This window comes from Osmerus eperlanus, chromosome 6, assembly GCF_963692335.1.
Source record: "Osmerus eperlanus chromosome 6, fOsmEpe2.1, whole genome shotgun sequence".
Taxonomy (NCBI): Eukaryota; Metazoa; Chordata; class Actinopteri; order Osmeriformes; family Osmeridae; genus Osmerus; species Osmerus eperlanus.
The window spans coordinates 10,413,983-10,439,480 of NC_085023.1; the positions used below are offsets into that span (position 1 = coordinate 10,413,983).

General features: G+C 43.7%; 1 protein-coding gene across 1 annotated transcript; it reads left to right on the forward strand.

The window, feature by feature from the left end:
* Positions 1–25,157, forward strand: spock2 (SPARC (osteonectin), cwcv and kazal like domains proteoglycan 2). The gene is made up of 10 exons (XM_062463392.1): positions 1–281; positions 10,466–10,511; positions 14,774–14,888; positions 18,500–18,605; positions 19,160–19,271; positions 19,444–19,584; positions 20,042–20,260; positions 22,293–22,355; positions 23,456–23,587; positions 24,128–25,157. The coding sequence occupies exons 1-10, from the start codon at positions 93–95 to the stop codon at positions 24,265–24,267; spliced, it is 1,263 nt and encodes a 420-aa protein (XP_062319376.1). The 5' UTR covers positions 1–92; the 3' UTR covers positions 24,268–25,157.
* The last annotated feature ends 341 nt before the right edge of the window (positions 25,158–25,498 follow it).

The window sequence follows — 25,498 nt, forward strand, 5'->3', positions numbered from 1 at the left end:
GCATCCTACAATCGGGTGACATATCTCAGCATCCTCCTCTTCTTGTCCAGGAGAGAAGCCAGTGCGAGTGAGTGCGTCTTTTTCTATCCGCTATGGTCAGAATGACGAATATTCGGTGTCTTTTCGTCCCGTTGATGATGCTGGTGGGGTCCACCTTTCGGGCGGATGCGAAGAGTGTAAAAGAGCCTGAAAAAACGGGGAATTTCATGGAAGATGAGCAGTGGCTGTCCACCATTTCACAGTACAGCCGCAAGATCAAGCACTGGAATCACTTCAGAGATGTAAGTCCGCTGTGTTTATTGAGAGATCCGTGGTAATGCGGTAAGCTGTGAACAGCGAAAGGATGCCCTTACAAGAATCGTACCTTAAACCCGCCGTGATTGAGATGATTCTTTACCAATAGGGGTTGTCTGGGAAGTACCGTTGGCTCTGTTTGCGGGTAAATGTTTTCTGTTGCCTATCCATTCATTATTTACTGTGACTGTTGGTCGGGATGAAGGGACACGGTCCAGTGAAGTATTGAGTGGTAACCAGAAAATTAACACGTACATGTAAATTGGATCAGGGCAACAAAAGGTTATCCTAATTCCGATGCTTTCTATATGGGAAATTAACAATAAAACACCATTATGTCAGACTACTGACCAACTAAACAATTGTCAGTGCAATAATAGGCAATATGACTATATATATATATGAAAGGTTTAGTGCCAGCCTTATTTCCAATAATGCTTGTGCGTATCTTTTTCAGATGTATTATGATCTACATTCCTCCATTTAAACCATTGTAATGAGGTGGCAATATACAATTAAACTGCATTTGATTTGATTATAGATTCCTGGTGTTATTCATTTAGTTTCAGTCTGAGCCAAGTTGCATGGATTGATTTGAGCCCAAAGGCTGTTTATTGCTGTTTCTGAGTGTCCATGAATATGTTATGTGAAACCCAGCCTCCAGCTCAGTGATATGATTACCAACGATCATGGCATGATTTGCAAAAGAGTACTCTGGATTATATTCTACTGGAATCCTGTTAAAGTGTTATTGATCTAATGCAGTTGGAGGCAGCAAAAGTATGTTTTTGAAGAAATTGTCAACTTTTTCCCCTCCATTTACAGTAAGTTGACAGACTACATTATTTACAAAGTGAGAAATGGCTTTAGCCTGAACGTGAGTGACATTGATTAAATAATTCCACATATCTACTGTTGAATACTGTATATTTGTTAGTAATTTACTTCATATGACAAGGGTCTAAAATCATCAAATGATCCTCCTTGAGTAGCTGAATGGATCTAAAACCCGCTGGTCCCCTTCCAGCCCATCTCCCTCTGCCTGGGGCAGGATTAGTTGTCCGCCTCTCTCTGTGATTATGTAAGGAGAATTTCCTTGAGGAACTTTCCTTAATAAAGTCATGACATTTTGGGCATGAAAAGATTAGGTATAAATTAGAGTTGGATTGTGAATACATTGGTGCTTCATTTTAGCACGGATGGATCCTTGCTTCAGACTGCTGGCCAGAGCACCTTCCGTATTTTCTCAGATCGGTATCTATTGATTGGCTCACCCACAACACCTTGCACATCTGAACAACAGCTTTAAGAAGTGAATCCTAGTGATCTTGATACACGCACACACATGCGCACACAAACATGCACTCGCAAACTGTACACAGATGTACACGCAGTCAGGTTCGTACACACATCTGTGCAATACCGCACAACCTTCCCTCATCCTTCCTCAGTGGAAATCAAAACATTTCTGAGAAAACAAGCTGAGCTCGTCTCCCTGTCGCTGTAGACTGGGCTTTCCAGTAGAGTTACTAAGCTGACAGATGGGTTTCCTTGTGCTCAATTTAAGCTTAAAGCAGTGATGGAATGTGCAGTGTTACCTGCAAAGTTATCTGCCATTCTAAGAGCACTGCCGGATGAGTTAGCGGTTGATATGTGTGCATAGGAGTGTGTTTGTGCCTGTGTGTGTCCTTGCTCATGGGTTTCGCGCATGTGTGTTCGTGAGTGAAAGCGCTGGAGTGCTGGTGTCTCTGGTGATGTTGACAAGGGAAACATCAGAGGAGAGCATCACAGAGCCTCCCAGGGGATCGCCAATAGCAACTGCTTTGATTTCAGCTTGCTGCCGTAGCAACAGACGGCACTCCGCAAATGGGCCTGAAATGGAATGTGTTTCAGAGGGAGTTTGAGGACTCTGTTTCACCCCCTCTGCTCCTCGGGAATTGGGATGAAGGGAAAATAGGAAAGATCAATTGACACCGTCAGTGTCATTTTCATAGGAAAGCTACAAGGTCGTTTAGTGTGGGCGATGTCATGAATGAATAATACATTGTAATGTTAAGGCTTAATCTTAGTTGGTTTACTTCAAGTTTCATGTGACGAAGAATCTTAAAATACATATATATTATTATTATATTATACATATATTTGTGGTCATTTGTATTCATAATTGGATTACACCAGTATACTCTGCATATATTTCCTTTCAATCTGTTATGTTTCAAACTTGTCTTTGAATAGAAATAGAGAGTACAAACCACAAGTGGAAAGTAGATTAAATGGGCCTCCTTCTGGAATTATCCAGTTCATCAATAAAGAATTGCACATGACACAGTTAAATTACTTAAAACAAGGTTGGCTTACATAGTAATTTGAGAGCTGATGTTAAATATTAATGCAACTCTGGAAAACAATAATCAAAGCAGAGGCGCTTGAAAGAAGTCTTTTTTTCTCTCTCTCTGTCATGCACATACGTATATATACATACAGTATATATGCATACACACACTGTACATCCTAACATGCATGGGCCTAAATAACACATTCATATTTATTGTAAGCAAATGAAAATATTGCACTCATGGTGTTTCCAATGGAGAACTGTATATCACATGAAAAAATGAAACTCCACAGTATAATTTCAATATATTCACTAAAAAAAGATTAGTGATGAGATGTAACAGTTACAATCAACAAATGAATAGAATATCTACGATTATTTGAACCTGACAGGTGCACAGGATATTTCATTCCACTAATGCACCTGATCTGTAGAACAACAGAAAGCCAGTAATGGTGATTGGCTGGAGTACGGGGCAGTGGGACTCGATGCTCAGAGATTTTGAAAATCACAACCTCTGTGTAAAACTGAGACAGGCATTTGGTGGTCCTGTGTTGTGTGCTGTTGTGTTTCATAGGCCTGACAATTAATATTTACACTTATTCATTTACCAGACACTTTTATCTATTGTGAGTTACAAATGGTGCATATAGCAAGTCCATTAATATTATGCTTATACCATAACAGGTGGACCAGAAGATCACAGGTCTAATTATTAAGCGGGTAGAGTCAAGGAAGGGTTGGTATTGGTTCCAGACACCGTGCGGCAATAACATTATCATAACTACAACATTGAATAATTTGGATTAAACGGTTGCATATCTATCCCTTTAATATCGGCAGAGCTAGTTCTGGCATGGCAGTCTGGCTGCTCTCCCTGCCTTGTAATTGTATGTACGTGTGCTATGCTAGCTATGCTCCAAGGCAGGGAGATTCCCCTTAGATATAACCACCCCGCCAAAAACAAACCTATTTCCATTACAATAAATGGTTAAATCAAGTCTTGACAAAAACCATTCCTAGTAGTCTGAGAAAGGTTATCTGTTTTAAAATGCAGTAATGGTAAAAAGTATATTTGGAGCCATGTAAAAGTAAAATGTACACTGCATTATCACAAATTAAACCAGTAACTGTTGATCCAGCAAAACCTTCCCTTGTTTATTCAACTGAGGATTTACACAAACGTGTCAAAATGTAGCCTATTAGCACTAATCCTGAATTACAAAAGCAGTGAACTCTCATTGCTACTATCACCCTGAAATGGATGAAACTATATTTGAAATCGAACAGGATAAGAAAGGTAAACAGGTCAGGCTCCTGTCTATCCATGTGGCTCAATTCTCAATTTTAAAGGACGGTGGCCATTTAAAAAAATTAGGTTGGCATGTGTGATACGTTTCTGATTTAGTCTCTCACCTAAGCCAAAATCTAAAGGCAGTTTTCTTTTTGCTTATCTTTTCTCATTAATGTAAGCTTTTGACCATGAAGACATACTAAAATAATGGCCAGATTTGCATTTGTTTTACTGGTAAATCCTTTCTATTTGATCGCATAGACGACCCCAGATTAACACTACAGATGATTCCGTACTGGTATTAAGATGATTTTAAAGTTATCTCTGAACAGTTTGTGCACAATGCAATACACACACATACATACACATCTGTACATTGTTATTTGGTCTCCATCGTTCTCTCCATCTGTGTCTCTGTCTCTTTCAATCTCTCTCTGTCACTCTCTCCCTGTCTTTCTGTCTCCCTAGAAGCTTATTAAACCAGTGGACCAAAGCTGTGCCACTCAGTTCCTGCCCACAGCTGTTATTCCACCACTTCCTTTCATTAAGGAACAGACGGAGTTCTGTACCTTCACACATGCTTCTCCTCAGCTCCCACGATCAACACTAGCAGATTGGAAGTGCAGAACAACAGAGGACAAAATGGATGGGGTGTACAGGTGCTAGGTGACTATCTGAATGAAGGATTTTAGGGGAACATGAGGAATTGAACGTTTGATGGCAACATCGAAGATGTCTCTCAGCGATACACTGTATTGTACATACAGTATGTTCACGGCCCTGCTGTCCCGGAGACGAGGAATGTGTAAAGCAGTCCCAATAGCATAGCCTGCACAGAACTGAATCACTTGGAGTCTCTGCTCCTCTTCATATATTTCTTGGACCCAGGCCTGGTGTGCTTCTCAGCATGGCTTCGGTCCAATAGGATTTGAGTTGTAAGTCAGTATGGGTGGACCCTACCTCGCCCCCCTCTCTGTCATCACTTGTGGAGCAGCATATGGAACATAATTATGGATAATGGCGTTCGTGACAGCGCAGCCAAATATTCCATTAAACCCAATCCTATTCCGACATATTCGGTGATGCCAGACAATGATTATCACCAGAAAATGCCCTTGCCCTGGCTATCCCACCGCCAACAGACTTTGCCCTCTGACTGCACTATGCACAGTCCCACTATTGTGTTCATCGTACGCTTCACACTGATAATTGTAAAGTCCCAATAACAAGGTTAATGGTAGGTGCCATATTGAAAGTTGACAGATTGACAATGTTTTGTTATCAGTGGAAATGGTAACTGCTGCATACCACAGTTACTCTGTCTACTGTGGTCTCTTATGTGCATGTTGGCTTCTTTCTTACTCTGGCCCAGTGCCTTGGTAAGCCTGCAGGGGATTCGATTTTTCACAGGAGCCTATTTGTGCTGAACGGGAGACCAGGGGCCACAATAGATACTACGTCTGAATGAGGTCTGACCAGTGGGGCTGTGTTGGGAAGGGGGTGTCTGTTGGGGTGTCTTGGCTGGTTGTCAGAACACGAGCAGGGGTGTATGTGAGTAGAGAACGAGCCTTTCGTCGTAGTCTGGTGGTTATTTACCGTCGCATTACGCCAGCTTCAATACACTGTGCAGGAATAGAGATTTGAGAACAGATGCTGTACATACAGCTGGGGAGACCAGGAAGATCAGCTGTGTTCGAATTTGTGTTTTCCATAGGAAGCTGAATGGATGGATATTATATGGCTCTACCTGTAACTGTCCAGTTCTGCATGACAGCACATTCTGTTAAATGCAAGATTGGAGGTTTTTGTGGCTCATCGGTGAGAAGCTACAAAGTACAAAAGAACGTGGAGCCACTGTGATTCGATTCACTTGTAGGGCTTATCCTCCATTACAGGTACTCTCAGTTTTTTCTAGAATCTCTGGTGAGTTGCCAGACCATTCTCCTCTCTTACTCTCTGCATGTGTTTTAAAGACACAATGGTGGAGAAGTTGAGTTTTTCTGTAGAATAATGAGACCGTGAGAGACACAGCCATGTGTGTGAGTGTTTGTGCGTGCTTGCTTGTGTGGTATTGCGTTGTCAGTGTTGGCAGCTGAAACACAGACGAAAGGAAAGCGCAATTAGGACTAGATAAATAATGAACTGTTACCCTGGTTACCTGCCTGCATGCTTTACCACTGCTTTAAGGTGTCTCCCGCAGAGACAATCCAGGCAACATTGTCTTGAATCTGAATCTTGCCAGTATCATGTCTGCATATACCTGTGCTTTCCCTTTAAGATAAGTGTCAAACATGGGGGTTTACTTCTGAAGAAAACACATTTTTCCATTTGCATTAGAATCCAATGGAGCTAATTTTACATTATTTCAAAATAAATCCGTGAATGATGGACATAATTCAAAACTGAGTGAGTTTTCCTCAATTCGCTCTGCCTACCATGGGAATATTGAAAAAGGAACAGAGCAAGCAATTGAGTTGTTAAGGTCCTGAAAGTGTTTAAGTTTTCATCCAAGCCCCATATTAATCTTTGTGTCTGGCCGGTGCCGTTGCAGTATTCCCAGTGTAATTGATTGTAGATTGTGTGACATGTTAGTGCTCAGGGGCCTATGTCAATAAAGCTGAGCAAAGCGCTGAATAGAGAGGCTGTCTAGGGGGAAGCAAATCAGATTAATATTGAGCCAGGCATGACGTGTTTTTTTCTGTGTGAACACACAGAACGCACTTCATCCATAGGGAGAATAGAGGACTGTTTTTATTGTGTGATTAAAGGCCCCCCTCCCTGACTTTTGAGGCCTCTCTCCATCTCTATTCCTTTCCCACTGTTTCCTCAATCCATCTTCATCTCTCTGTGAGTCAGCCCCCCCCCCCCACACACACACACACACACCCACACACACCCCAGGCTCCATCCAGAGGAGCAGGTCAGTCCGGTGCTGCCTAGTGTGTGTTTGATCTGCCTCTACACGCCCACTGTGCACCGCTCCCGGCCAGTTACATGCGTACTTCAATTAGCAGCCCCCCCGTGCCTTCATGCCTCTAAGCCCAGAGTAGCAGCGAGCTGGAGAAAACATGACGGAGATAAAGAAGAACAGTGTGTAGAACGATCCTCTGGGTTGCTCATGTTTGTCCTCCAGCATGACTGATTGGATCCATAATCAAAGGGAGAGTTCCGCGGAATACTGTGCTGGCTCAGTAAAAGTGAACGAGATGGAGGGAGAGTGAGAGGAAACAGTGGTGGGCAGAGGAAGGGGATGTGAGGTGGAGATTAAAAAAGAGGCAAAAAAAGAGGGATGGAAAGGATGTAAAAATTTAAAAAAGACAGGAGTTGAAGAAAAGTGAAGTGGAGACCGAAAAAGAGAGAGAGAGAGAGAGAGACACACAGAGAGAGAGAGAAAGAGAGGGAGAGAAAGAAAGAACGGAAAAGGTTGGGAGAGTAAGACTGACAGAAAACACGGGAGAGTGAAGGAGTGAGAGGTTGAAAAGAAATACATATATTACATGGTCTGAAGCCATTTCTTGGAGCTGTTGGATGCCAGACAGAATGAGAGAGGTTTCTGCAGTCAGTGAGCAACAGCAGGGGCTAGCTGAGTAAACTCTGCAAGGGGTAAAAACAGTTTATTTTCCAGCTTTTTCTGCTTCCAGGAGGCAATAGCTTACTAAATGCTCACTCCATTCTCACCTCAATGAGAAGAGGTTTTCAGACTAAAAGCTGTTGCACTAGCTTGCTCAAGTTATGTTGCAGTGGATGCTTTTTTAGTTGAGCTTGCTTGAAAGATATTGCTGTTGTATAAAACCCTGAAGATGTATTAGATAATACCCAATTGCTCTGAAAGTACCAAGTCAATGAAAGGAATAGTTCAAACAAGTTCACAACAAGGCCTTTCCTAGTCACATCTTACAAAAAACTAACTTATGGCTATGCAGGCATAAGAAAACAGCATCATGACAGTTATCAATGATAGAAGAAACATAATTAATAGATAGGCATATTTCTATCCTAGACATAACCAAGGGTTATGTGCTCATGAGCTTAATATTGCAAGGTATAGATCAAACATTGTTTATTATATTCAGAACATTTCAAACAGTATAAAAGTAATAAAGTCATAATTATCTTTAATTGTTGTTAACTGATCAGTGGTTTAAGGACAGACCTCTTCAGCCCCTTCTCTCCTGAACTGCGTTTTGGTTGTCCAAGTCTTGTCTATGGATAATCCTCTCTACAGCAGGCCCTTAAGATAAAGGTATCTAACATGGCGGGATGTCACTTCAGTCATTCCTGTGTATTCTTAGAATTCCATACTTTCGCACTCCGTGATCTACACCGCCACTAGCAGGACCGCACAGTAGGCTCCAATCAAACAGATTGTTGAGTGCATGTGACAGCTGACATGGACGGAGGAACACCTGTCAAGCACAAGCACACAAATGCACAAATGCAAACACGCACATTCGTTCTCTCCACTCCTCTCCACACACACACATGCTCACACAAACACATCAACTCCCATGACAAGGTGACAGTTCCTTCCAAGCAAAAACCTAATAAAAAAATGCGGTGGGTGTTGACCTGGCGAAATCTTGTTCCGAGTTTCTGACTGAAGTTGAGTTGATAACATCTGGAACATCGTAAATCCCAATGTGTCTGGAAGCGCTACAGCAATTTTTGCAACCAAGCTATCAATTTCTTCATAATTGCTAAGCATGGCCTTGAATGTGCTTCAGAACTGGTTTTAAAAGAAGTGAATACCATGTACATAAAATATGGATGCCAGTACCAAGATGGCGAACACTATACAAGCTGTACATTGACACATCCACTCTTATAGCTCATTGCAGAAAATGTACCCATATCCTCCCGTGGCCCCAAAGTAAATTTCCATGCACACCCAGAAAATAACATTTCTTCCTAAATGCATTTCCTCTGACCTTTCCTCCATAAAGCCATAAATTTCAACTCCAGGCACAGCAGTAGGACACCTTCCCCAATGGTCTTGGCAGGAACACAAATACAGATAACCTGCTAAATAATTCAGGAGCCGCAGCATCAATAAGTGGACATGAGAGGTGTCAGATGAATGGCCTGGTCATAAACTCTGAGTTCTTGGCCTGCTAATGTGTGACTCCATCAGGTTCGACAAGGTTAAACTACATTAAAGACCGTAACTCATGCAGCCAAACTGGAGAGCGTTTGATTTAAACTCATGCCCCTCCCTGTCATAGACACCGTCCTGTTTACTGTAAGTGCTTTGGCCTAGAAGAGAGAGAGGCTGTAACTGAAAGTGGGGTGAGAGAGAGAATGGGAGGGGGGGGGGGATGAGAAATGGAAGGGGGGAGAAAGGGAAGAGAGACAGGGAAAAGAAGAAAAAAGGGGTTTGTGGAAATTTGTCCATGGTGATTTGTGCAAAGCTGCACTGAGGCAAAGCGAGTTTAAATGGCCACGCTGAGCCCTTGATGATGTAAACATTTACCTCTATTAAAATGGCCTGGAAGTTGAAAAACAGAGAGGGGACCCCAGTGTCTGCCTTTATGAGGGACGCTTATTTCTTGTGTCACATTTTATTGCTTTCCTGAGAATTCTTTGACACAGCTTTCCTACTCAATAAATATTTACAGTGATGTACTGTATATCTTACTGAGTTAAGGAGGTGGATAGTAAATTCTGTGATATGTCACATTTTTATTATTTTGGGAAGAGTAACCTGACTGTCCTGCATTTTTGTTCATGAAATCCCACTGAGAAGGTAACTACAGCACAACTGTACTGCTGTTTGGAACTTCTGTTTTGTGCATATTTCATTTTATTTACTTGAGAAGTCGGGAAGTACATTGGCTGAATCAGTCATCTGAAGAAGTCATCCGAAAACCTTCTTGCAAGGACCAGTCAATGTTAATGAATGCACGTTAAAATATGCTGGTCTGTTATCTTCCTCCTCTCCTCTAACAACGTATTTTTCTCTTTCCCTCCTTTTGCCTGTTGTTTCACCAGGAAGTAGAGGTCAGTCGATCTTACTATACTGTCCCCTTCAGAATCTTCTCTCTCTCTCTCTCTCTCTCTCTCTCTCTCTCTCTCTCTCTCTCTCTCTCTCTCTCTCTCTCATCTTGTCCATTTTAATGAAGGTGATTATGGTCATATTTAGGGAGAGGGAGAAGTGACAGGCACTTAAAACATCGCTCCCACTCCTTCCATATGTTCCACAACCACTATGTGTGGAAGTACAGGAGGGCACAGTTATACCATCCCCAAAAAGCCTTTTGAATCCTATATGACTTCACAGTAATTCACTTACTCCATTAATCATGAATGCATGTGATATAAAATGTTTATAAGGAATTTCAAATGGATCCATTGAATTCCAATCCAATCCAATCCAAAAGTGTAGAAAACAAACTGTAAACACAGAAAATGTTGGATTAAGTTTTTAATATTTTAGCAGGAATCTAGGCTGAGTATTAAATTTACTTCGTAACCCTACACAACCTAGACAGGAACATGGTAATGAACGAATGACCACATTAATCTCTTTGTTTCTGTCTTTGTAGGATGATTATGTCCGTACCTGGGATGAGAATCAAGGCTCAAATGAAAGTAAGTGCTAAGTAACTGGATTAACGCTCACGCTTTTGTTCTGTATTTTGTCACATTAACCAGAGAACAGAGGCAAGCACTGTACTTATAATCAATTTGAATGCCGCTTGATGTCTTTGTTAAGGGCTCTCCACTGACACTATGAGAGCCAGTTCACAGACTAATATCTAGAATCTTCCTCTACAAAGGAAAAGGCAGGGCTGTACAGTAGCTACACACCATCAAAACAATGGTGCCGTCTAGTATGTAGTAGTGGCCAAGCCATGCTATCAGTTTACCAACTATGCCGTCGTCCACCCCTATATCTTATTGTGGGCATACAATTAATGCTCACATGCCGCGTAGACAACACCACTGTTTAGTATAAGGGATACCTGAATCACCCTCCCCATTTGTTTTGGGGAGTCAGCTTCTGTCCACAGATGCGTTGGACTGATGATGAAAAGATCTGTCGTTGTTAGATTAGCAGCAGAGCTGCTTGACCTCCGGCCTGCCTCCTTTGGGCTGACCAACCCCCCAGCCACAGCATGAGCCCCCACCCCCAAATGTCTTTGGGTTGGAGCTACAGTATCCTACACAGACTATGACCGTGGCCCAGGCAGTGACTCAGTGTTTAACGGAGCCACAGGCAGATGAAGTCATGGCAGGAAGTCTTGTTCATTGTGTGGTGATTCGCAGCTCAAAGGAAGTTGGAGGAATAGGGGAGTCCATTAGTGCAGTACTATCAGGGCTTAATGAAGGGCTAATTATGACTTAGAGTGAAGGGACATCAAGAAAAAAAGAGAAAGAGACAGAGAAAGTGGAAGGGTGGGAGAGTGGGAGAGAGGTGAGGGGAGAGGGAGAGAGGGAGGGAGAAAGAGAGGGAGAGAGGTAGAATGAGAGGGGGGATATGGAGTACGAGAGAGAGGGCAACACGCTAATGACTCAATGTAGCCTAAGGTGACTGACATTGGCTTTGTCCCTGCTAGATCGGAATCCACTTAACAATGTTGAAAGGCATAGGTTAGGACTGAGAGTGGACTACGGACACTTCACTTACATTTAGTTTTACAGTCTCCCTTAATCACGCACACACACACACACACACACACACACACACACACACACACACACACACACACACACACACACACACACACACTGGACTCTGCTGTTACTCAGCTGGCAATGTGCAGTTGCACCGAACCAGCTCTATCACTGGACTAGGAGATCATCTTGTTTCCATAGCATCGATCCCCCCTCCCCCCTCACCACTACAACCCCCCGCTTCTCTCTATCCCTCAACCTGTCTCCACCTCCAATTTACCCCCTCCTCCTCTGCACTGTGCCTCCACATTGATCTTCTTGCATCTATGACTGGTTTAATGGCGCAGAGAAAGAAGGGAAGGGAGAAAAAAGAGAGAATGGCCGATTTGTCCCTCCGCAGACATCACTAAATCAGTGTGATGTCTTCACCGTAGAGCCTGGCCGACAGATCAGTCTCATTCATCCCCTACAGGCCTCGTTAGCCACCCAGATTTACTTTGGAGAGCCAACCGCAAAGAAACCTCCCCGTGAAGGACTTCTCGCTGATGCAAACTCTGACTCAAACATTTTGTCAACCTCCCCCAACCCCCCCCCTCCCCGCTGTGCCGGAGGAAGGTCAGGGTTATTTGCACGTTGGCAATTTCACAGCTGCTTAGTCACACAATCGGCTAGCGCAACACCCTGATTGGATGATCGGCGTCAGTGTTGTCCAATGGTGGAGAAACACAGCTGTGGTTCAGGGCCACGTCTCATTATGAACATCAAGATGGGACGTGTTCTCTCAGCGACTTTCCCGTGAGTCAGGTTAGACCTTCACCAAATCTATAGCAACCAGCTCACCTTTAATTCATCAACATCTGGTTTGAACCAGAAGGTCTGGTCAGCAGACTTTGTGTGCTCGCAAATCATTGGCCCTTAATCAATGCTCCCCTCTAATGAGATATGAAAACAAGCTGAAACTGCACTCTCCAGTCCAGAGTTTAATACCCTTGCTGCAGGGTATTGATAGCCTGCCGTACTGTGTGCGGGTGTGTATGTGCAAGCGAGCGAGAGCGAGCGTGTGTAACACTAGGTTTTCAGTTATACAGCCAACAGTATACACTGAGATCGCACCCTGGTTTCAGAGAACCCCGCCGCTACAGGGAGATAGCTGTGATGATATCAGAGGCTTGTGAGTTTGTAAACAGGGGATGTGAGGGAGGATGATGGGGCTCTGGGCTGAGCTCACAAATCTCCCGCATGGATCAATCTGACAGGATTAGCTGCATGCTAATCTGGATCGGGCCACATCAGAACACAGGGAGGGCAATTAGTCAGGTTTATCACAGATTTAATGGCTACTCCGATTGTACTACACACCCCCTACCGAACTTAGTCTGGGATGCATCGGTGGAGATGAAGGGAGGGAAGGACATGGGAGGTACCGCTGGATCGAGAAGGTGAGCGAAAGAGAAGGAGAGAACCGTTGCAGAGGATGCTCATGTGTGGGCAATGAAGGGAAACGTAGAGAAAAGGACATGAATCAGAGAGATAAAGGGTTGTCTGTATCAATGGAGTCATAGAAAAGAAGAAGGAAGCTTGAGATAAAAAAGAAACATGCGACGACAGGGGGACAGAGACAGAAGGGGTTCTCTGGAAAATGGCATATTAAGCTGCAAACCACTGCCAGAAACCATCCCTAAACCACTGAGAGCCTGTTGCCATGGGAACGTCATCATCGTAGACTCTGCCTTAATCCGTGGAAGCCTGTTAAGTTAACATGGAGCTCAAGCAGCTACCATATGTTTTTATTACACACAGGACAAACCTACGCTAGCATTGTAGCTTCTACTTGAGATATTTATTCTCAAATGTCCCTATGTGCGTAGAGGATTAAGTCCTTTCAGTTCGTATTACTTTTTTTCATTTTCTTTTGATTAAGTATTACAGCATAATCTTCAGGGGGAGGCACAACATAAGGGTTTTGCCATCAACGGTACAGCTGGAAGGGCAAATAAACACATTGAATTTCACTCGGTTTCTCTTTTTCAAAATTGCTTTCTTTTTTTTCTTTCTTTTGTGTTTTTCTTATTATTCTGTCTCTCTGTTTGTCCCTATTTCTCTTCTATCCTTTCGGGCTTTTTCTCTCTCTCCTCTCTGTCTGTAAAATGGCATCCTCGTACGTAAATTGGCAGCTAGCTCCTCACCCTTCCTGATTCTGCTGATGCATTAGTGTGAATTAGCTGGGTGTCAAACCATCGAGCATGCCAAGCCTAGAGCCGAGCGAAGTAGGAACATTTATCAAGAGTGTAGGGAGGACGTCAGATTACGGGTGAAAGTTGTGAGGGCCTCAGAGAATCCCTGCCACGAGAGTCTTGGAGGTTGGCAAAGTAAAAAAAAAAGCCCAGTCAGTGACAGGCAGAAACACACACACCACCACTACCTCTGTCTCATACTAATGGTGGAACATGGCACACAAGGACTGCATTGTTTGGATTTGTGCTTCTTGAAAATAGAAGTTTGTCCCAGTAAGCCAGCGTGGCCCTCAGCCTTACCCGGTTGGGCCTTGTTCTTCAAAAGGAGATATGGCACGAGAGGATAAACAACGGTACGTCTGTATCTGAATATCGCAACGTGTGCTGCCATGGTGTCTGTAAAGCGTAGAGAAAGGGACGACGAGCTCGGTTGGTCTTATTTAGTTGATCTCTCTGGTAAAGCCCACTGGTGGTCTGTAAATACACAGTGGTCTAGTGTGCCGTGCTGATGGATGGCATACCATGGGGGAGGGGGTCGGATGGTGAGGCGCTTCAGGGCTGGGTGGGGGGGTGGAGGAGGAGGAGTGCTCACTGGGAAAAGACAGCGGTGACATATGAGTGTGTGTGTGGGGCTGACATGCGGTTTAGTCATTAGCCGTCTGCAGAGGTGTGCGTGATGGATGAGGTGGGCCAGAGTAGCTGTGCAGACTTTAGCCTATAGCACTGCTGATTGCAACACTCCGGACCCTGGTGAATCACTCCTATTAATTAAGATGTACAGGAGAGAGAGAGAGAGAGAGAGAGAGAGAGAGAGAGAGAGAGAGAGAGAGAGAGAGAGAGAGAGAGAGAGAGAGAGAGAGAGAGAGAGAGAGAGAGAGAGAGAGAGAGAGAAAGAATGTCTTGTGTGTTATGTGGGCTGTGAGGGTAAGAAAAAGAATAGAAGAAAGAGATAAACCCATTGTCTTCTTTGTGTTTCTTCTCTCCCTCCATCTCTCATCTCAGATGTAGACACCACCAAGGACCCATGCCAGAAGGTTAAATGCAGCCGGCACAAGGTGTGCATCGCCCAGGGCTACCAGAGAGCTGTGTGTGTCAACCGCAAGAAGCTGGAGCACAGGTGAGTGTATGGTTTGTGTAGCCCAGTGTAGATGGTAGCCCCAAATACACTCATAGTACTCACTCGCTGACAGGTGGAAACACACACACATCCATGCTGGTACATCATCATGGGCAAAGTAACCTCAAAACTGCACATTATATAGAGAATGTATAGCTTCCATAAGTCCTCTATGCAGTTGAGGTTTTGGTGATAGAAGGCCGGTTCTCCCCATTATTGTATGGGCCGTTAGTGTCTAATGTTGAATGATGCACTTCTGAGACGAGACTATTAAAAAGCTCCAGCAGCAGTTTTTCACAGAATGTCCCCAGTGCACACGTGCACTCTGTAAATAGCCTCTGCTAGATATGATACTGTAAAGTGCCAGAGGACAACCCTCTGGCTATGTTCGTGAGTCTACACTAAACAACCCTCAGAACACATCGCTACTGTGGACTACCAGCAAAAAAGACCTTTAGTATTGTTTTGAGACATTAAAATGTAAAGTAATTCCCATCTGATAATACATTTCTTATAAATAAAATAAATACGCCATATTTACATGTATTGCTTATAAATCCGCACATGGAGAATTCTGTCTATTCTTGTGGTATTTAACTTGTATGGGAAGGCTACCATTAAATGTCCTTATAATGTAGCATGTATAGTTTTAAAACCATTTAATAAATTGTGAAATATAAGATGCATGGGGATACATTTGTCAGTGCCCTCCATAGTGTTTGGGACAAATAAATGTACTTCTTTGTACTCCACAGTTTTAGATTTGTAATTAAACAATCCACAATCTGATTTCATTAAAGGGTATTTTCAGTAATTTTGTTTTGAACATGTAGAAAGACCTTTTATGCACAATATGGCCAAAAGTATATGGACACCTGACAATCACTATATGAGCTTGTTGGACATTCCATTCCCAAATCAAAGTTGCTAATATGGAGTTGCCCCCCCATTTGCAGCTATAACAGCTGCCTCTCTTCTGAGAAGGCTGTACACGCGATTTTGGAATGTGTCTCTCAGAATTGGTGCCCATTCAGCCAAAAGAGCATTTGAGAAGTCAGGCACTGGTGTTGAATGGGAAGGCCTGGCTTGAAATTGGCATTCCAATTCATCCTGAAGATGTTCAATGGGGTTGAGGTCAGAGCTCTGTGCAGGCCAAACAGACCTTTTTGAACCATGTCTTTATGGACTCCACTTCCTGCACTCCAGCATGATTGTGTACAGGGGCACAATTATATGTAAATGAAAGTAGGCACATTTAGTAGACAGTTTTAGTACATTGTTGCATATCCATGCTCAATTGGAATCAAATCAGATGACTGACTTTAGAATTTCCTAGTTTTAAGGTTCAAATAATTTTGTTGCTTAGCAGTATGTTTTGAATCTTTGTATTGCTGTAGAATTATATTATTGTTGCTTACTTTTTCTACAGGTACACTCTTGCACTTTTTGAGGTTCATGTTGTTTAATTGTAACTTGTTTAACTAAATGCTCTTATAGTTCTTCCCATTGGAACTTATTTGCTTTTCACAATGTATGCTTCATGTTTTGGCTACCCACAATGTTTTGGGGCTATCTCGTTGTTATGATCAGTGACCTATACACTTTTGTAAAGCTCTCTCTTGGAAGTCGCTTTGGATAAAAGCGTCTGCTAAATGAATAAATGTTGCTAAATGAATAAATGTAAATGTAGAATGAAGCACCGGCCAGTGAGATTTGACGCATTTGCTTGAACTTGAGCAGTAAATATGTTTCTATGCACTTCTGAATTTATTCAGAACCTGTGGCAGCAAGACATGCCCAGGCCACCCCCCCTATAGTTTGGATCATGAACCATTAATTTTCGCCTCCATACTATGCTCTTGCCATCTATCACTGATACAAGTTCATCTTGATCTCATCTGTCTTTTACACTTTTTCCAGAACTCTGCTTGCTCTTTCAAGTACTTCTTGGAAACTTTAACCTGGCCATCGAGTTCTTTTTTTCAGCTACCAGTGGTTTGTATCTTGTAATGTAGCCTCTGCATTTCTGTTCATGGCGTTTTCTGTGGACAGTAGTTATTGACCTGCTTCCTGAAAGGGTTCCTAATCCGTCGGACAGGTGTTTGTGGTTTTCTCTTCATTAGAGAGATATCTTCTGTCATCAGCTGTGGGGGTCTTCCTTGGTCTACCAGTCCCCATGTGATTACTGAGCTCATCGGTGCTCTCTTTCTTCTTAATAATGTTCCGAAACATTTGATTCACATCAGCCTAAGGTTCAGCCAATGTCTCTTACCGTTTCAATATTTTTTCCTCAGGTTTTAGCATTGGCACAATTCTGGTTTTCATGATGATAATACAGAGTTTATCAAAAACCTGAGATTTAGACTAGATGCTGAATCATGCAATAGTCTTATCCATGTATAAAAGGTGTGGTCATTTCAAACAGCCAAAATTAAACAATGATTTATGAAAAAACTAGTGGTGGGCATAGATTAATTTTTAAAATCTAGATTAGTCTCACTGTAATCTTGGTGTTAATCTAGATGAATCTAGATTAAAATGTCTCATTTGAATTCCGCCGAAGGCATTCAGAATATGTGTGCTACCCAAATAATGACTAAAAGTAAGTCTTTGAGAACGGGTTTCTAGGTGGCGCATTAGACCAGGGGCTCATCTCCTGTTTCCAAAATGCATCACAAACTTCTTGAGAAAGCTGTTCTACTATGATAATTGGTGATGAAAATAAATTATGTTGAATAAGATGTACTTGTGTTTATTACCTGTTTATTAGATTAGTTAGCTTGGCTGATAGAGCTGTGCTGACGGGCTTGCCGTTGCACTCAATCAGTAGTTTGACGACGACTCTTCCCCTGTGCTACATCAGTGCTTGGCCCGGCATCTTCCGCATTAGCTCTAAGGGATGCTTTGCGTTTAGGTGGTATTTGAGACTGGAAGAACTCCTACAGTAAACTCATTCCGCATAGCACAAGGTGCAAACAACCTTAGTCTTGTCGAGGTTTCCATTGGGAAGCTTCTTAAAAATAAATTTTCCCTGAAGCAAACCAGGCGGCTTCATAGCTGCATCCATGTTAACACGTCACGTTTGATGTGATAATTTCATACACAAGGCATACACACAGGTTCGAAGACCCCTACAGTGCAATTCGGCTAGGTATACATCCGAGCTAAAATATCAAGGTGAAAGTCATCATAGTTTGCGTAGTATAGACCCAGCTCCCAACCCAACTTTGAGAATAGATTAACGGCGATATTTTTTTTATCGCCCGATTTGAGTCTTACGTTAACGCAGCACGTTAACGCCGATAACGGCCCACCACTACAAAAAACCTTTAATAAAACCTGAGAATGGGCTACCACTCAGACATCTATGGCTCAATGGGCACTACAAGCTCAAAAATCACAAAACAAAAATCAGTAAGTCTTTGTCCAAACATAATGGAGGGGATAATATATGGGAAAGTGACTCTTTTCATAGCCCAGTTTTCAATGTAAGACATAATCAACAATAAAATGGGAGTAGATATTAATGTTTTGTACCTGTCAGCTTTTTGTCATCTCATGTGTTTTGTCCTCCTTTTTATCTTCTTATGTGGTGTATCCCTGTCTGTCAGGCTGAAGCAGCCATCTCTGAGGTCTCCTGATGGTACCTGCCAGCCGTGTCCCATCTCCTCATCTGGTCCTGTGTGTGGATCAGATGGCCACAACTATGCCTCACAGGTAAACCCAACTAATACACACACCACCCAGCTACACTTACCTCAAAACCTACACCCACATACACCAAGTCCATCTGTCTTCTCATAGTTTTCCAAAGAGAGACCTGGCGGGGGGGCATTTTTGCATCAAAACATGGTGTGCACACATCCACGGCTGCTCTCTGCTGCTTGAGACTGCAGGCACAGCTGAGTGTATGGTTGGAGAGGAGAAGTTTGGAGGGGAGAGAGTCTCCAGAGATGCACAAATACAGAGAGACGTGATACATGTCCCCCGGGGGGATTAAGGAGCAGAGGGTTGCAGTAACTCCCTCCCATGTGTTCATTGATTTATCCTTTGTCTTCAAAGTGAGGACTTGTGACCTTGTTGAGATGTAGAACAAGAAAACCTGATTATTCCTATTCACTCTAGGCTTGTATCAAGGAAAGGCTGTTATCTGAAGGAGGGTATATATGGTCACCATTGATCTGTATCTAGGACATTACTCATTTCCCTTCTCTTCCTCATTGTCCCTGTGTGTGTGTGTGTTTGTATGTGTGTGTATTTGTGTGTTCCAGTGCAAACTGGAGCAGCAGGCATGTCTGACAGGGAAGGAGCTGACCATGACATGCTCAGGCCTGTGTCCCTGTCCAACCACCTCTTCTGCCATGGTTACAGAGAGCAAGCATGGTGAGTTAAACACACATACACGCACGCATCCACACAAGCACACACACAATGGCCGCGTTTCCCAGATTTGTTTAGAAGCTGAGAAGCTAAGAAGCTCTTAACGAATCTGGGAAACGCGGCCAATGTCTGTACAGTGTTGCAATTCCTCTTCCCTTGTCGCTCCCTCCCTCAGTTGAGAGCTGTACTGGACAGGACCTGGCTGATCTGGGGGACCGGCTGAGGGACTGGTTCCAGCTGCTACAGGGCAACGCCAAGCAAAACAACAACACCAAGACTGGGGCCAGCACCACAGCCGCGGCAGCCAGCACATCAGGTAAGAGTTAGTATAGATCTGCACTGTACCAGGTGAGTTAGTAAAGACTTGCACTGTACCAGGAGAGTTAGCATACACATGCACTGTACCAGGTGAGTTAGTATAGACCTATTGGGTACCAGGTGAGTTAGTATACACCTACAGTGTACCAGGTGATTTAGTATAGACTTACAGTGAACCAGGTGAGTTAGTATAGACCTATTGTGTACCAGGTGAGTTAATATAGCCCTGCACTGTACCAGGTAAGTTAGTATATACCTGTAGTGTATCAGCCATGTGAGTTAGTATAGGCTTACACTGTACCAGCCATGTGAGTTAGTATAAACGTAAACTGTACCAGGGGAGTATGGACAGTCTTACACTGTACCAGGAGAGTTAGCATAGTCCTGCACCTTATCCAGTGAAATATCTATGAGTCAGTAAATTATATCTTCCATGCATGTGTGTGTCTCTTCAGTCCTGGACCGGAGTCTGGTGGCTAGCTGTAAGGACTCCATAGGTTGGATGTTCTCCAAGCTGGACACCAACAGTGACCTGTACTTGGACCAGGCCGAGCTGTCAGCCATCAACCTGGACAAGTACGAGGTGTGCATCCGGCCCTTCTTTAACTCCTGCGACTCCTACAAGGACGGGAAGGTCTCCACCGCAGAGTGGTGCCTCTGCTTTTGGAGAGAGAGTAAGTACACAGACTACTGTCAAAGTCAAAGTGCTTTATTTGTCAATTGCACAGTTTAACACAAGGTTATTCTAAAAAAAGGACAATTGTAGGATATGGCAAGCAACAGCTAAATAGTAGGCGTAAACATTTAATTGTTAAAATTAGTAACAAAAAGGGCAAGAATAGTAAAGAATAGGGAGTCAGGTGGCTGAGCGGTGAGGGAATCGGGCTAGTAATCCTAAGGTTGCCAGTTCGATTCCCGGTCATGCCAACTGACGTTGTGTCCTTGGGCAAGGCACTTCACCCTACTTGCCTCGGGGGAATGTCCCTGTACTTACTGTAAGTCGCTCTGGATAAGAGCGTCTGCTAAATGACTAAATGTAAATGTAAAGAATAGCAATGAAACACTAGCATCAGTTTCAGAACCAGTAAAGCTGTGGAATATAGACGGTAACAATAGTATTACATATCAAAAATAGTAGAAATGCCTACGGATTTGTATATTAAATTGTGTGAACAATTATACATTATATGGTGAACGCACATGGAAAGTGACTAAAGCATACATTGAGGTGATCATGTGGTCACTGAGATTAATGTTGCTGATTGAGAAGCCTGACAGCCTGGGGAGAGAAAAACTGTTAGTGAGTCTGGTAGTCCGTGCCCGGATGTTCCGGTAACTTCTTCCAGGCGACAGTGGCAAGAACAATCCATGGCCTGGGTGGCTGTAGAGGTTTCTGTGCTTTTCTGAGGCGTTGTGTGTGGTAGATGCCTTGCACAGAGGGGAAGTGGCAGCAAATGATGCGCTTCTCTGTCTTCAAGACCCTCTGGAGAGCCTCGCAATCCACAGCAAAGCAGCTGCCATATTGCATGCAGACGGTGAGAAGCTCTCAACGGTGCACCTGTAGAAATTGGTGTGAGTTTTGGCAGACATGCCAAACGTCATCAGTCTCCTCAAGAAGTATAGGCGCTTTCGGGCCATTTCTACCCCTTGCAGCTGATTGCCTGGGCCAGGAAAGGTCATCATTGATAAAAACACACCAAGGAACTTTAAGCAGGAGACTGTATCCACTTCAGCTCCAACAATGTGAATGGGGGCGTGGAGGTTGTTGTCCCGTCACCATGCATCCAAGACGTTAGCCTCCTCTGTAGGCGGTCTCGTGTTTGGAGATGAGACCCAGGATGGTGCTGTCATCAGCAAGCTTGGGAACGAACTTAGCTTATCCAGGTGGGAGAGGGCGGTGTGCACTGACGGGCGATGGCTTCTTCGTAAGATCTATTGGGTCACAGGGGCAGTATGCCAATTTAAGGGGGTCCAAGGTGTCTTTTGTTACACAATCGGGAAGAGAGGCAACAGGCTGGGCATCACTGCTACTTCTCCGTCTGTAGCCTGTGATGGAGCACAGTTTACGCCACATGCGCCTGGGGTAAAAACTGTATTTGTCAGAGAGGGAAAGAGAGGGAGACAGAGTGAGGGTTATATAGCAGTAGAGAAGCAGAGCGGGAGACAAATAACCCCTATTTGTTTTCTGCAGTTTATGACCTTGTGACCAGACACTTAGACCCATACACCCCCCGTCCACCCCCCTTAGCTCAGCCACCTCTGAGGCCTCCCCGAGTCCGTCACACTTTGTCCGTCCCTCATTTTCTGGCTCCACTGTGATCGAGGGGAGTGGCTGCCGCCAAGCGCTTACAACATCACTGGCGCTTGTTTACAGCCTGGTCCTCCCTCAAGCTCTCCAAGATTGCAGCCATCAGCCAGCAAGCCTAGCAGAATCTATGACCTGGATTGGGAGAGGACAAGCAGCTTAAGTAATATTGTGAAATCAGTGGACACTTAGTTTGGGATTAAGCCTCTGATGAGGCAACTTTTTATATTACTTATCTCCTTTTAGATTTTTGGGTATTTCAAGTTTTGATATGCCCCATTGCCCCACTTTTTTCTCTGTCTGTCTATCATTTAGCCATCTTTTATTCTGAAAGATCCAAGGGTTGGTTCAAGGCCTACACAACGTTTTAGTGCTGACTGTTGTGTTCCTTTCGTCCTCAGAGCCCCCCTGTCTGTCTGAGCTTGAGAGGATCCAAGTACAAGAGGGAGGCAAGAGAAAGTTTGGTACGTATAATGCTACGTGTGTCTATATTCAATTCCATTACTTAGAAGAGCCTCTTCAAACAGATAACAAGAGGCAGGCCGGGATAATCCTTGATCAGACTTGTGGATTATAACTTGATACTGACAGACGGAAACGAAGGACAGCCGCCAGTATGTGTGTGTGTGCGTATGTGTGTGTGTATGTGTGTGCGTGCTTGTGTGTTGCAGACTTGGCAGGGTGGTAGGGTTCTGAATTAGGACTCTCCAAGGACACAGGACAGAATCAGGGCTGAGCTGACCGTAGATAAACACTGCCGGCCTGCTGAGCGTTTCCCTTGAAACCCTGTCTCCTGGCAACATCAATGTCCTTCAGCGTTGTCATTCTTTCCCTGATAACGTTTTAGAATATTCTGTTTAAAAATATATCAACTCCTGAAACAGAGTCTTCCGGCGAATGAAATGCATTCGCCGTGAGACTCGCCATTTCCCACAGTCTCACGCAACACCTAGTGTTTCTCACGCTGAGAAGTAAGGGATAACTTGTCCCGCTATATCCAATTAATGGACAAGGCGCAGGCATACCGAGGGAAGATTTCTGCCGAGTTGACAGTTGACAAGTTACCAAGTTATCCTTTACTTCTCAGCGTAAGAAATAAAAGGTGTTGTTTGAGAGTGGGAGAAAGGGTTCAAATGCGCATAATGTGGGGTACCAAACGTTTTCTATGCCCCGCTATGGACAAAGCTTTATTGTCGTTTTATAAAAGTTAAAGTGCAGTGAATCTTGCTAAGCTTATTAATAAGTAGAAGTGATTTAAGGCGCCTGTGTCCTTTCTTGTCCCATAATAATCACCAACCCTATGTTTCTTGTTTTGTGCTGACTAAATGTATTTACAACTAGCCTTAACAAATTGATTTGTATGCATGGAATCTGAAATTGAAGGCAACACATGCTGCATGCATACATTCTAACTACATACATTTCATACATACTTTAGAAACATTTCGAAATAGTTCACTGAGGCACAGCTCCACATTATGCCAGTAAGTATTATACAGTTGGATACACATATAATGTATGCATTCTGCATTATGCAATGTAACATTGTATGTGTGTTTATTAGGTCTGTTCATTCCCAGCTGTGATGAGGATGGATTCTACAGGAAGTTACAGTGCGACAGAGGAGAGTGCTGGTGTGTCGACCAGAATGGCGGTGAGCTAGCGAGCTCTAGAATCCGTGGAAAGCCTGACTGTGGTGAGACTGCCATAATCTAATCTTGAACACACTCTCTGTAAAGACATCAGTACACATGCACACACGAACAGGGAAGAGATACCTATACACACCTCACATCAGAACCCCCCCGTCCCACCCCCGCGCATACACATACACTTTGTACAAAGCGTCCCTTATGTAATCCCATACAACAGCATCGCTCACTGAATGGGCCAGTGGCACATTCATGTGTCAGGGGGATCATTTGCATTCTAAAAGACTGCTTGTCGCTGTGAGAATAGCCTTTTAAGATAAATGGAGGCCGGTTGGACTGAACCCGCGCCTGATAAGAATGGCTCCCCTGGCAAGGCTTAGAAATGGCCATTAACTCCAGACAAAGTCAAACACATGCCCTTTCTTTGCTATTTCGGTCAACGTTTTTGAATTCATTTCAACATTTCTCATTACATTACAATTGGCTTTTCATCGTCAAAAGGTACACAGAGTAAACATCGGACCAGAATGCAATGCAATACTAGACAGGCACCATGAGTAATTCTCATTTCCTTTCTCTTCCAGATGAAGAAGTGGCCTATTCAGGTGATTTTGGCAGTGGCGTTGGATGGGAGGATGAGGAAGAGAAGGAGACAGAGGAGAACACGGAGGAGGCCGATGAGGATGAGGTGGGGGAGGTGGACGACGGAGGATATATTTGGTGAAGCGCCGACGGTCCCTGCTGCAGCATAACTACAGGATGATCTCTCTCCATCTCTATCTCAGACACATGCACTCACACACACATGTACGCACACACACACACACACACACACACACACACACACACACACACACACAGGGATCCAGGAAACCTGACTGAAGATATGGACATTAAACCGCACCCAGAACAATGCTGACTAACCAATGGCTTGAAAGAGGAAAAAGATGGTGGAGGATGCAGGAGAAACGGATAGGGGAGGGGGGAGATGATCCGGTGCCCATGTTGGGGTTGTATCAATAGCTAGAACGTGGGATATCCAGAGGACATTAGTCCTTACTTGTAAATCTTTGTTCTTTTTTTTCTGTTGTATGTGCAGGAACTTTCTCCTTGAGCAGCTTTAAGACTGGAGACTGGAAGCCAGTCCCCAGGTGCTTGTAATGTGCTTGCGTTAGGAACCAGAGATGCTTAGGTCTCGTGTCCACAGTCCATCGAGGCTCCCTTTTTCTTTGTTTTTCTCCTTTGTCTGTCCTGATGAGAAAGAGATGGGGCCTGGCGTCCACCATGTTAGTTTCACCAGTCTGATGATGGAGAGAAGGCAAAGCAAGGAAAGCCATTCTTGCACTTATTGTTTCATTTCAAATGCTTTAGCTCGTGAGACAATAGTGCTCTGTTAAATTCAAGTGTACTAAGTAGTGTTTCTCACACCTCACTCTTAAACGTGTATATACTGTGTGTATCAGGTCGCCACATATTAGTCCTCTAACACCAATGCTTTGAACAACTAGACATGAGCTTGGCTTGTATTGTAACCACATTCTACCATCTGTGGATCAAAAATGTGTTTAATAATAAAATAAACGGATCTATGTGGCCTCACCAGGCCACCAAACATTTCTTTCTTTACTTTCTCGTCTTATAAAACTACCTCTCCTTCAATTCTTTTTCCGGCTGATCACTAGTGACCCCTCTACCGAATGTCGGTGGAAGGATAGAAAATGCTTGGTTTCACTAGCTTCCAAAGCAGTAATTCCATCACTGACCCACATAAATAATTGCTCAATTCTGCATTGAAATAGGGTAAGAATGTTTCCTGTTGGTTTGCATTGTAGCACTCCCACACCATCTGCAGATGAAGATGCTGCTCTGTAGATTCCAACAGGTCCAAAGGGCTTCTTTACTCTGCACCATATCTTACGTAGATCAGACTTCAGGGTTGTTGTGTTCAGTCGTCG